Source organism: Orbicella franksi, chromosome 6, assembly GCF_964199315.1.
Source record: "Orbicella franksi chromosome 6, jaOrbFran1.1, whole genome shotgun sequence".
NCBI lineage: Eukaryota > Metazoa > Cnidaria > Anthozoa > Scleractinia > Merulinidae > Orbicella > Orbicella franksi.
Window position 1 is genome coordinate 16828283 of NC_138150.1, and position 14331 is coordinate 16842613.

Here is a 14331-nt window from a genome sequence, read left to right on the forward strand (position 1 = left end):
GGACACTTGTTAAGTAGCCAAACATCCTTGCACAAAAACCCTTACGCATAACCATGATAAGAAAAGAAGACCATGTACTATATATATAAACAGCCATCCTGCTTGATTCATTTTGAATTAAGAAAGTATATACCATGTTTTGAAAACCTCGACATATAGGAGTGATTTCATAACTGACATGAATAAATGACGATTGTGGACACACATTTGCACACCCATGGCGAACCGTAACACTAGTACTTCCCCGTTGGACAAACGTCGTAATCAAAGACAATCATGAACTGATGCGTTCAATATGGGCTTTTTCAATCTATTTTAAATCTTTGATAAAGTAAACGACGCATTATCATTCAAGTCCAATCGATACATTAAATTTATTGGCTAAAAATCGGGGAAACCGCACCAAAAAAACGCGTCAATTTTGCAAAATTTTTTTCGGGGAGGGGGTGGGGAAGCATGCCTTAAGCACTTCCTAGTGGAATATGCCTTTTCCCTCCATGTTTGTTAGTGGACGGCTAGTCACAATGTATCCTAGCTAAAACCTTGATTCAATGCATGCCAAGAATGAATTTTATTACAAGGGGAATGAATCGATTAAGTTTATATTTCCCTTAACATAAAAAAAGAAAGATGCAATGCAGCCCCATCAGTTAGGCAATAGTTCCTAAATGTGTCTGATACTTGGTTATGTTTCCCCTGGAGTATAATTTGGACAGGAAAGCAAAACGGCTGTGTGAAAGAAAAAATATTTGTTGCCTGTTCTAGGCAATCAGATTGTGGCGAGTGTCAAGATTAAGATCGCGACAGTAAAATATCGCGCAGGGGACTTGACCCCCAAAAAAGAATCCTGCAAAGGCAGTGAAGGTGAAAAAGATTTCCTGCAAGCTGAAGACCTCCTATCCCCCCCCCCCCCCTCCACCCCGTTATCACTTTTCTAATGGTGGGTCACTAAAGTTTCGTCCTCAAATCTGTCAACGTGTCTGATTCGAAACACTCAATTAAAATCACCGATGGTTTCGATTGCTCATCCGTCTTGCAATGTAATCATGAGCGTAACTTGCACTTTGTGTATAATGATATCAAGCTTTACGTTGGTGTGACGGGGAGAAGAATTAGGCCATGTTTAACTTAAATCTATCCAGGACGACCCCCCTGAAAACGACAAAAATCTCGGCAACTGTTTACTCAAAGCCGGGGGGGCACTCCCTTATATGGGCTATATAGGTATATGCGGCCCCAAAGGGTATGGTTTTTCAGCCGTTTTGGTCATAAATAGGGTATAGATTTTAGCTGATTTTGGTCATAAATAGGGTATGGTTTTTGCACTCTAGCCTTCATATGGGTAAGTTTTTAAGAAGAAGCCACTTTTTCATCATTATCGAAAAGAAAAACAACAAAAGCCCTTCACAAATTATGTTTATTTTAACTTAACATTGGTCTGAACTGGGGAACCAATCATAACGTAGGTCTGAAACAGGGTTTTGATTTAAGGGTCAGGTCATAAATAGGGTTTCGAATTTTTGGTCAGGTCATAAATAGGGTAGGGAATATCGCAGAGTTTGGTCATAAATAGGATAAGGGTTTTGGGAAGCTGAAGAATAGCCAGAAACGTTATTTTAAAAGCTCTCGTGCGCGTGATGTAACACTTCTCGCTTTCTTCTGAAATCTATCAACGTGTCCGGTCCGAAACACTCAATCAAAATTACCGATACTTTCGATTGCACATCCATACTGATATATCCACCTTCAGTATCCTCATGGTCAACCCTGATCATGAGAATATGTCGAAAACGTTGGGTTTTACAATAAATTTTCTTTTCCAGTTGTCAGCGTCATACATATAAATTTACCTTCACAATCATTTACCACTTTCGAAAATGACAAGAGTTTTTAGTTTCTCGGAATTTTTTAAAATGTCTACCGCTTTGATGTCAACGTTTCGAAACCGTTACAAACTCTGGCCGACTCTTTATGTGCTCTATCCATACATTATATTACATGCTTGTATACAATGAAGACATAATTTACATATACGATTACACATGCAGTCGCGCCATTACAGACCTGGCTTTGAATAGGATCGTATCGAAAGACTCAAACGGATATCTACACTAGCCTTTGTAGCAGGGCAATTACTTACACAAAAATCTCAAACAAATACACCTTTCAGTAATAATTTTTAAACACTTTATTTACAGAGATAATTGAATTACTCAGTTACCAAAGACAATTTCAAATAATCAACAAGTTAGCTGAAAGGAAAATAATGATACTGATATGATATTATACACGCTACGATCGCTTAGCAATATTTAAAAGCAATAGAAAGGCAAGCAAATAGAGTCAACCAACAGGGTAATCTTTGTTTACAATATTTTGCACATAAGCATGAGCACCTCATTTACTGACCGAGCTACAAAAATATCAACTCTGTATATTGAATGGTCCTGGTACAACATACTACAACAAGGAATTGGTCAGAACACTTATCCAAACTATGCTTTAATTTTTTTAAGGCAATCGCAGAGCTCATTAAAAGCAAAACGAAAATAAATCATTTATTTACAAATTCAGTCCAAACTTTTCTAACTCCATTAATTTTCTAAGCGATTTTTCTAAGGTAAACAGTTTAATACATTGTCATAGGTATAAAAATAATCAGGAATCGTTATTTGAGTAAATTTTAGTTGGAATTGTACAAAAAAATAGATTTTTCCCTCTCGATGAGCCAAGCTAATGACGTAGCAGAACGCCGAGCCGTTTAGTGTCTGATTTGCTTTTCAGTTGTGATTTCCAGTTTTAAGCAAACGGCATTTCACAAGGCTGATTTGAGGGCGCCTCAAAACGCTCATGTGCCATGTCTAAAAAGTTTACGCTAACCCATGGGGCTGATGAAACAGTAGCTAAAACTACCACTGTAATGTGTCTTTTCCATCTTCTTTGCCAAACAGCCATGACAGCTATATTCTGATAGCGAGTCTCTATCGCTAGAGACATGCTGGTGAATAACCACTCGATCACCAGTTGAACTGAAGTTGTCATAGCAAAAAACTGTAAAGTTCTAAGAGTGAATCGTCTTTTAAGAACATATATTCATACAAATACAAAACGCCGTTCATAGACACTATAGCAGTTGATTCATACAACATGCTCATGATAGCGATATCAGCCATTAGTCTCTCACGGCGAGGAGTACGAAAACTTCCCCAAGGAGCTGATGTTCTTTTGCAAATCACATGACAAATCACATGACAACCATTGTGCTTCGTTCTATGACTTCTGTAGCGCCGTGAATCAATCCAAGAACAACCATGGATTGTAAACTGTCAAGATCTGCCTGCAGCACTCGGAACATAATCGCTGAATGACAATACAATGGCGCTAACGAGACACACGCATATCCCGGATGGGTAATGCTCTCTTGCTGCTGAACAAAAATTCGTGATATTACTTTAAATAGGACTCCAATGAGAGGAGCGAACAGTGCCATTACCAGGCGTAGAGCACTTTCCTTACTTTGCTTGTTATAAAGTGGGTAAATAATACATTTCACAGCATCGGCAAGAATTATAATAGATCCGAAGGGAACTGTAATTTGTTAGAACAAAGCCATCTGCTGTCTCTTTGTCCGTCGCTGACGGAAGTGATTCATTAGAAGATAGGCTTGCCAACATACACCCATAAAAAACAAAACATAGAGTGGAAGTTTTTGCAAAGTCGAAAGCTTGGAATGAGATATCCCCAGGCCTTGTAGAACCACTCGATAAGTTGTGTCCAAGAAATATGCGAGGGAAGCAACCAGGATCAGTTTTCCTTTCACCCCCATTAACTGATGTGGGCGAAAAAGAAATAAGGTGTATACAAAGAACGAAGCGTATAGAAAAACACAAGCGACTGCATCAGAAATTGATCTCATCTATTGGACTTTTACTGGAATGGACATCTTTGGGTGAAATTCACAGTTGTTTATAGTTTTATAACACAGATACGAGATCAACAAGTATACTGAACCTATGATTGTAGAAGTTAGTAAAGAAATCAAAGCTCCAATGTACATTGATTTACAGGCCGTTCGCATAGCGGATGGTCTGAGTCGCTTCCAAGCCATTGCTCTATCTTCAACTTGCTGATCTTCCCGTGTTTCTTCGTTCACCTCGGGTAAACTTGCCTCTATAAAGCTTGCATTAATTCTACTGGATCTTATGAAGTCTAAAGTCGTGGCTTCTCTGTCGCTGTATTCTTGATAAATACACTCCTCATCAGGATTTCCGTGACGATACCATTCTTGGCCAGTGCTTTCTAGAGGACTGTAGCCAAAGGACTCTGCCGTGTATTCAGGTTGTAGTACTCTGTGACTCCTCGTGTAAAACTGAACACGATATGACCAAACACCTCTATCAGTGTACTGCTACTCATTTATCTGTAAGTGACCAGAACAAAAGGTGATAACCTTGAATTTGGTCCAAAGGGAAAAAACGTAGTCAGAGGATCTAACATCTTCGTGTTTTATATTTGCTCCTCATTTCCGCCTCATGTGATCAGTTTCGACTCCAAAGTGATGTGAAAGACGTCATCGTGATATCAGATAAATCAAAAAGAAACCAGTTGACTTGCTCGGTTGCAAAGATTTGTAAGTAATTTCAGCTGGAACCATCCTCTGCACTCGAAAATAGTGACTCGTCGAAAGTCGACGATCATCACTTATGATTGATTGTACTGATAAATACAGAAAGTAACCATACCCGTAACCATAACTATAACTGACTTTAAGCTACTCCAGGACGATCCTTAAACTGGCAGAGTTTCAACTCAAGCACCAGTTATTTCCTTTAAACTCGACAAGAATCTTGGCAGCGCTTTATTCAAAGTTCTCTCAAATCCAAGGAATAACGAGCACAGTAACACTTGTCTTTCTCCCTTTAATAGAGTTGTTAACGTATCCGGTCCGAAACGCTCAATCAAAATCACCGATGGTTTTGATTACACATCTTACAATGTAATCTAGAGCATAACTTGTACTCTGTTTAAGATGCTTTACATTGGTTGGACTGGAAGAAGACTAAGATATCGTTTCCGCGAAAATCGTGCATTACTGTAATACTTTATAGGACCAGAAAATTCAGACCCATAGAAAAGTTGGCAAGACCTTCAGTATTGCATCAACCCTAATGATGAGAATATGTCGAAAACGTTTGGTTTCGTAATAAATCTTCTTTTAAGTTTTTAACCTTGTATATTATCATTTTGCCCTAAGTATCGTTTACTATTTTCCAAAATAGCAAGGATTTGACTCTGCCGTGTATTTAGGTCCTTGTGGATTATAGTACTCTGTCACTCCTCGTGTAAAACTGAACACGATATGAGCAAACACCTCTATCAGTGTACTGCTACTCATTGCTCTTCAGACGATCGAACAAAAGGCGATAACATTAAATTTGGCCTAAGGTAAAAAATCTTAGCTGCAGGATGTAAAATCTTGCTGTTTGTTATGTTAACCTAATTGTCGCCTGGGCAGTTTCGACTCCAAAGTGATGTGAAAGACGTACTCGTGATATCAGCTAAATCAATAAGAAACCAGTTGACTCGCTCGGTCGGAAAGATTCGCGAGTAATTTCAGCTGCAACGTTCCCTGCACTCGAAAATAGTGACTCGTCGGAAGTAAAAATCACTACTTATGATGGATTATAACATAGCGCGCGTGCTAGTCCTAATTCTTTTTGAGCCATCATGAACAAAATCTCTATATACGCACGGCCGTGCGTATATAAGATGACGTGTACAGTTTCAATTTAGCTGCAAAATTTCCGTCGAGTTTAGTACAAGTTCCTTTTGTTAAGTTTCGGCAATGTGAAGATTATTCTGAACAATCCAAATTCTAATTCGAGCCTTTGACTTTTGCCAGGCTAAGATGTTTACGTAAACCTGAGTATTTTGACTTAATTTGGCTAGATTTTCATCGAGTATTTTTGACTTTCTCTGCCTACATTTTCATCATAATTTACTCGAAGAAGCGAATTTTTCATTGACAATTTTAGAAACCAGGTTAAGCGTTTTCGCTCAACCGTTGCTCAACCGATTGTGGCGTGTTAGAATCCTAATGACCTTTGTTTTTCTTCACCATGCATTGTGAGAACTTTGTAGACATTAACAAATGAAACATGTTTTAGCGCCCAAGCTGTTGGCGCCATGTTATGACAGAATTGGTTCATACTTTTAGCTGTGCGTATATCGAGTTATGGATGCACTTGGGAAGTTTGGAGAGCTCTCAAGAAGCTAGAGTTGCTCGAGGCGACAGCCGAGAGCAACTCTTACGCTTCTTTGGTGCTCTCCAAACTTCCCGCGTGCACCTATAGCTCGATATACGCACGCTAAGCATGAACCAATTCTTAATTGCATTGATAAATAACGAAAGTAACCATACCCGTAACCTTAACTATAATTAACTTTAAGCTACTTCAGCACGACCCTTAAACGGGCAGAATTTCAACTCGAGCACCAGTTATTTCCTTTAAACTCGACAAGAATCTTGGCAGCTCTTGAGTAAAAGTTCTCTCAATTCCAACGAATATTCAGGCGCTGTAACTCTTAACGTTCTTTCACAAAGCTGTTAGCGTGTCTGGTGGGAAACGCTAAATCAAAATCACCGATGGTTTTGATTGCACATCCTACAATGTAATCGATCTAGAGCATAACTTTCACTCTGTGTAAGATGTGTTACATTGGTTGTATTGGAAGAAGACTTTTCAAACGCATTAATAATTCATCAAGTTTAAACAAAGGAAATCAAGTCCTTGACAATGTTTCGAATTCTGATCTTAATTAACATAGATTTTTACGATTTAATTCTCCAGTTTCTCCTTATTTTTGGCTTCGACTGAGGAGATATATCAACCACTCAAAATAGTGTTTGACCATATTTACAAACACCTCAGAGTTCATGAGACAAGAAATATAAGTGATAGAAACCGACGTTTCGGTGCAGCTTGCGCCATTATCAAGGTTACAATATATAGATTTAGGCCAGCCTAAAAGCGGAGCTCCTCAGTTATTTTTCGGAATGTTGCTACTAATGAGGTAAATTGCGAATGATTTAATAGTTTCAGCCGGAACTAGTATTACATCAGCAGATCGAGGTGAAAGATGGTGTGATTATGAAATATAGAGTCATGATTTCAAGGATTTCTGGAAAGCCACCAAAAATCTTGATCACATAACACAACTGTCTTCTGTGCTTTTTGGTGGCATTTCTTGTTCTTTCCTACCTTATTGAGAAAGACAAGGCATTGTTATTAATCATTATATTCTTCCTTAGTTAACATGGGGACTCCCACACAAAAGAAGTTTACACAATTTTGTTGTTGTGGGGACTGATTGAAATACAGTGGTTACAATATACTCAGTCCCTGAATCTCTACCAAATGTAATCTCACAAAAATACCAAAACAGTATACATATGTGAAAAGTTGGAAAGTTTTGTTTTCTAACTTGTCCCCAGAGATGCATTTAGCCATCTTCACTATTGTATGGAGTCTGCTCCTGCTGGAAGGGTTTGCAATGAGCAAAATCACCCTCGCATAAATGGTAATTGCGATATATTTTTTTTGCTGATCATGAATACTTGCATAGGCTTCTAATAGTAATTTTATTGCTCAATTTCAATGTGATTTGTTCTTTTTCTCGACTGGCATTGTGGACTACAAGAGCTGTTATTGGGTTCCATTAATTAATTTTGCTATGATTAAATTATACCAAGAATTATCAGTAAGCTAAGAGGAAATTATATTATGTACATGTATTTTGTCTGCACTACACAACCAAATGCACTCCAAGGATATCAGGCATAGGTACATTTGTCAGAAGAGCCCAGCATATCCAAGATATGTTTTGATTGACACATCACTTACGATAATTTACAGCAAAATGGATAAAAAATACATCAATATCCTACATGCACCAAAGCCAGACATGGGGTTATAAGGCAATCATTTAAACAACAGATTGAAGTAATTTATAAATTAGAGAACACTATTTCTACAACAGAATGGAACAAATTAACCTTATTGGACATTGCGAATGGCAAGGCTGTCTGTAGAATGTCACAAATTTCTCAACCCTTTCTTTCTACAAAAATGCTAATCCTGCAACTTTGCTTAAGACCCAGTTCTCCATTTCGTGTTGGCAAAATATCAATTTATGCCATGTCCAATGCAGATTATCACAAAATTGATTTAAAAGCTCAATAAATATCATTTTAAAGCCAAAAAGCCAATTATTTAAATAAACCATGAGTAAATTATCTCTAAGAAAAACTGATTAATTTAACAGGCACTTAAAAATAATTAGTTAATATGTGTTTCTTAATAATGTAATGCAGTGTATCTGTCACAATGTTGCAGCTATGATATTACTACACAAAGGATGGGTTGCAGAACTGAACCTCCAAGTCAGTTTATTCAATGAACTTGGTGCAGAATTTATAATCCCATCAAGTTGTCTGTAAATACAGAGAAACCAAACAAAGCATTACAATCATAAGTAATGAATTACTGAACTCTTTTACATGTATGAGCAGTGTATGTTCCATTAATATTGGGGATCTCTCAGAAGCTGCATCCATGATAAATTAATTTGTTCCCAGATGCATTTGTTTATAGCACTTTTCACAAATTAATATATCTGTCAGAAATATCTCACCAGGCCATGCTTGCTTTGAAAATCTTTGATGTTTTAATACAGGCTGCCCATCTGTAAACTGTTCATATATTGACTGACAGGAACAGGCATGTAATTCCTCTCTTTGATATACAGTGTACTTCATTGTGACTTGTTTACTGAGTGTTAGTAGTGAATCAAATGCTAGGGGTTGGTACTCCAACTTTCACAGTGGCAGGCTCTGCCCTGAGATACAAAGCAAACTTACATAACTGTTATGAACTTCACAACTTACTTTCGAGAGCAAATGCAATTTGCTTCAAACAAGAAACTGGAACACTGCAAGTTACAACAATGTGCACAGTCCCAATCACAGGGTCATCCAGGCTGTTTGTTTGTACATGTACATATAACTGTACAACTGTATGTGAGTTCAGCTTCCAGAAGAAAATCAGAGTTTGTCAGGATAAATACTGATGTTCTTGCTTACTCAATGAATGAATGTGCAGTTCCAGAAGATATTCACACCCAACACCCATTCATGGCCAGTCTTTAGAAATTCCAAATTAAAGTATCAGGAATCAAGAGCTCTAACAGAGAAAAAACCTCCATGTGGGGTATGAATCTTTCCTTGAGGAAAACAATTACAAAATAATGTTTAAGAAACATCTTACCTTTCAGAGAATTTTGTAATTTACACTGTCTGGCCAGTTCATATATTTGACAAGTTGACACTGGGCATGTTTGTAAATTTGTGCACTTCAACATCACATTACTATGCAGTAGCACTGGTCAACTAAAAACAGCATAATTTGGTTAATTAATATACACTGTACATTATTAGGCTGAAATATTGGTGTAGGTTGTTGCACATCAACAGATACAGAAACTATTTTCACCTGAATCATAACAAGTGAAAAATCGTGCATGAGACATTTACATCTACATGTAACAGCCCTCCACCTCAGAACCATCACAGATATGATATGACATTTTTAAACTCTCTGAAATTTCAGATTATTCAAGATTAACATATGCACATACATCATCTGGGGCAACCCTAAAACACTGAATTTGGAAACCGAAATCCGGAATCCAGAATCTGGAATCCAGAATCTGGAATCCGGAACTGAAAACCAGAATCTGGAATCCAGATATTATGAATGATGATAGAAATAATTTACTTCAGCAATGTCTAATTAATAAATATGAGCAAAAATTATTTTCTTGTTAGTTATTTTCTTGGCTTTACTTCAGCCACAGACTGTAATTGCTAAAAAATGATTGACTAGTTCTGAACAACCCTTAGCTATATATTTGGCCCGGTTGTTCAAAAGTTGCATAAAGCTATCCATTGGGTACATCACTATCCAGTCAGGGTTACTGATTTTTTGGGTGGATAGAGTTACTCATAGCCTGCGAGCAGGCTCTAGTATCTGTCTCTAGTGTCTGAGCAGGCTAAATAGGTGTCTAGTGTTTTTCTGCATTGGCACGTCACCAAGAGCCTTCATGCGGCTTTGCCACTCACGCCCCCAGCCCAAACACGAGAGCCTGCTCATAGGCTAAGTTACCCATCTTTTGTTCAAGCTGGCCCTGGTGAGAGCCCGGTTCTTGTCTAGATCAAATTGCTCTGAGAAGACTGGTGAGCAGCACATTAACAACAAGCTATTATAGGCTATTGCAGTGAGTTTCTGGCAGTCTTTTAGCATCTTTTAACAACATGTGGTCTGATCTGTTGGCAAGTGAGAAGCAGATGGAAGTAAGTGCGCAACATTTCTACAAATTGTTTTAATATGATGGCCGCCATGAATATGAAATGCTGATTTGTCATAGTATCAGTGTGAAAATTGTGTTAATCTGGAATTGGTCTCGTATCTGTTGGAAAAATCAAATTTCATATTTAGACCAGACAGGTTAGCCTTTGGACTTCGAAAGTGGGGGGCCTGACCATCAATGTACAGGGGGCTGCCACTGACGGATATCCTGTTCTCTATGAAATTTTCTATCTTGTTCAGTATCTACTAGACATAAAGGATAAATTTATACTTCCGGTAAATTGAAGATCACTTATTGAACAAAATGGCAATTACCAGCAAGCTTATTTTAGACGCTCTCGAGGTGCTTGGAATAAAATTAAGATGCACTTTACTGAGATTCTCATAATCATAGCCCTCACTAGAAATAATGGTTGCACGATTTCAACAGACGGGGGATTTTTGTTTCAAAAAAGGTTAAGGTCCTTTTTACTTGGCAGCTTATTTTTTACTGTCAAAAAGCTAAGCAAAACAATTTTTGTGTATTTGAAGAACTTATTTTCTTTGATTTGCGGATTCCGGTTTCCGGTTTCTGGATTCCGGTTTTTGGTTCCAGATTCCGGATTCCGGTTTCTGGGTTTTAGGGTTGCCCCATCTTTATCAGAGTGTTTGCTTCACATTCAGTTTACACCTGGCTGTTATCCAGCATAGGCAGACTTATAAGTTTTCCTTCAAAAATATATTGCAACAACTATTGCATCTTTCATTACCAATTCTTGTGATGAAATGACACAAAATCCAAGAACAAGAAGTCATAAGCATAAAACTAACTTATGTGCTGCTTACAGTTAATCTCTTACTGTCTACATATGCCATCCATAAACTGGTGATGCCTGGACAATGTACTCATTATTTTTCTGATCACACCTTTTAAAACATCAGTGTTATATAATTTGTCCTGAAAAAGCAATACATGAAATGTTATGCCTTTGGCACTCACCAAATACCTTTACATGATGTATAATGTACACCATATAAACATTCACAATAGATCATTTTCACTGTCACGCAATAAAAAAAATAAATCGAAAACCATCCTTTGGAAAAAGCTATGAAATTATGATGTTATAGAAGGTAACTAAATAAGACACTTCTCCAAGTTTTAGGCCTGTACGTTCCCCCAAACTTCAGATATTCGTCGAAATGTTTTGCAGATATTTACAGAGCCCAGTATGAAAACGCCATGTTGGTGTACCTCCGTGGTACACCAATATGGCAGCCGGAAAATAGAGTAAACATCTGGAACTTTCTTTGGCTATCTAGGCGACTGATTATCAGTACTGATCAAAGAAGCATTTACATAAGCACTTTTCGTAATGCTCAAATTTCTAAAAAAGCTCAAAATCATGAGATAAGTTTATATTTTTTGACGAACTCGATCTTAGCCTTATGTCACGCACCTCCATAACCCTGACATTCAAATTGCTCTGGATTCCAAACGAAGCACGTTATTGAACTGTAAAATTGTGAACAGATATAAATATACCGCCTCTTATGCCTAATGAGGATAAAAACTTTGGTGGTTCTTTAGTTTTGGATTTTAGAAAGCGATGACGTCACGTGAAAACGATCTATTCTTTTTACTTTCATTGTAACTCTTTTGTGTCATTTTCCCTCACTTGAAGACAGGACTTCCACATTACGTGATAATTTGCCTCTGGAATCTCTATGAATTCACAGGGAGAGATAACAATTAAATCGTGACTAATTTTAGCAAAGGAGGCATTCAAATGTCAGATTTTCATACTAAGTTTATACAGTAACTTTACAATACTCCTCGTATATATATATATATATATATATATATATATATATATATATATATATATATATATATAACCTCTCAATTATTGCACCTATAGACAGAAGGTGTGCTGGGAGAAGAAATGTTCTAAACTTTCTGAACTTTTCCCCCTTACCTGTAATAGGATGACTATTATGAACTACGGTTTGTAACCAACACCAACATCAGGTTATGTATACACATCTATATTTTGTTGTCGTCTGTAATCATAAAAAAATATATATATATATATATATAACCTCTCAATTATTGCACCTATAGACAGAAGGTGTGCTGGGAGAAGAAATGTTCTAAACTTTCTGAACTTTTCCCCCTTACCTGTAATAGGATGACTATTATGAACTACGGTTTGTAACCAACACCAACATCAGGTTATGTATACACATCTATATTTTGTTGTCGTCTGTAATCATAAAAAAATAAAAATTTAAAATCCTCCATAAAGTTCATACTCAATAACACTGCTACATGTAGCACTGTTACTGGAAATCAATTTAAGTGAAACTGTTGAAACAGCTCTGTCAAAATTGTTTCTAACAGTTAAGGCAGGATAACAGAATATACATGTAGCAGACAGCAAAGGCTAGAGATACACACATGTTAGTTATCAGTTAGGATTTGGTGAGCTTCTGTGCTGTAGGTATGGTGGAAAATAATAGATTATCAGAAATGAAGGTTCCTGAGACATCTTTGACAGCACTGAGAGGAATTAATATATAAATTCACAAAAGAACGAGAAGTTCTTGCCCTGTCCAGTTCTCTGTAATAAAAATATCATTTACATACAAGTCATTTATTATACATGGTTTGTGTTTAAAGCCGATATAATGCACACTCTGATTGGCCAATTCCAGTGCATTATTTACATTTACATGGTATACCTCGGTAAAATCATAAAACATTGCATGCGACTAAAATAAAATATTTAAAAAATAAAAATAAAAATAAATGCCTAATTCATAACAATTTAAAACACTCAACACTAAAACAAATGTAATTCTTTACTTGAAAATTATTCTCCGGTAATGCCCATGGGCCAATTACAGGCATGCTAAAAAGTCCTAACACAAAGTAAAAGGAAATTAAGAAAACTATTGCTTTTTCCCGGAAAATTGTAGCGACTGAAGACAATGATGGAACACTCTGAGAGTGCATTCTATCAACCTGATGAGATAAAATTTAAGGAGAATAGAGAATTCACAAAGTTATATCACAAACGAATTGGTACTGGACAGGACAAAGGACACTGTACAACCAGGAAGAAACTGAAACTTTCTTCAACGAGCAAAAAAGTATGCATGCACAACAAAGAAAACAGTCAATGATATTCATTTAACAAGTTAGTTAATAAAAAAATAGTGTGAAGAAGAGAGCCGAGAGAGAGAGAGAGAGAGAGAGAGAGAGAGTGGAGATAGGAGAGCGCTCTCTCCAACTAAATTGTGTATATATATGTATGTAAAAGTTATTCTTATTACTGAGAAATGGTCAGGGCAAGAACTTCTATTACACTGTTCAATTTACCGAGTTAATTAGTACAATCTCACTTTTTAGGAACATTTCCATATTAAGTGTAAATACCGTATTGGGGAATAACCTCTTATTAAGAAAATAGGGTCCATGTACCCCCAACCAAAAGCAATGGCATAAATAAAATGAAATAGCCAATCAAAATCAAAGCAGAGCTTAATTTGCCGACAGGATTGCCATGCATAATCGTCTACTCGACATTTTGGACTATACACTGTATAAGCATTTCACCAAACCGAACTAATTGGACAGACAACAAAATAAAACGAGGAAATCTACATTATAAACACAAGATGCATATCACTACATCTGAGCTCGAGTATCAACAGCAATCCCTTCTCAATGAAAGGTGACCGAATAAAAGAGAGGATAAAGAAAATTCGTTTAAGCTTGCAGTGTTAAAGTTTAAAAATTATTCACGCTTAAATTTGATTGAATATTACTGAGAGTCTGTATTTTTGCCGACGGTTTAATTTAGCTTTGCAGTCATTTTATTGGCAGTAGCTTTACCAGTCTTCAACCAAATGAACCTCG

The 14331-nt window shown here is 36.9% G+C and overlaps 1 protein-coding gene and 1 long non-coding RNA gene across 2 annotated transcripts; both read right to left on the bottom strand.

Annotated features, from left to right (window-relative positions):
• Positions 1 to 3916: 3916 nt before the first annotated feature.
• On the bottom strand, positions 3917 to 5464 carry LOC145490939 (uncharacterized). The gene is made up of 2 exons (XM_081470055.1): positions 5311 to 5464; positions 3917 to 4341 (listed from the first exon to the last, which is right to left on the bottom strand). Exons 1-2 carry the CDS (start codon positions 5393 to 5395, stop codon positions 3917 to 3919), a joined length of 510 nt encoding a protein of 169 aa, XP_081326181.1. The 5' UTR covers positions 5396 to 5464.
• Positions 5465 to 7607: 2143 nt separating this feature from the next.
• Positions 7608 to 12241, bottom strand: LOC145490361 (uncharacterized). Its single transcript, XR_014049690.1, has 3 exons — positions 11253 to 12241; positions 9327 to 9448; positions 7608 to 8898 (listed from the first exon to the last, which is right to left on the bottom strand). It is a non-coding gene; the product is annotated as an uncharacterized LOC145490361 (long non-coding RNA).
• Between the last annotated feature and the right edge of the window lie 2090 nt (positions 12242 to 14331).

Coding starts and splice junctions, on each gene's coding strand:
- LOC145490939 (XM_081470055.1), bottom strand. CDS start 5,395: ATGAGTAGCAGTACACTGATAGAGGTGTTTGCTCATATCGTGTTCAGT. Junction 4,342..5,310: donor AGAGTACTATAATCCACAAG/GACCTAAATACA, acceptor ACAGAGTACTAC/AACCTGAATACACGGCAGAG.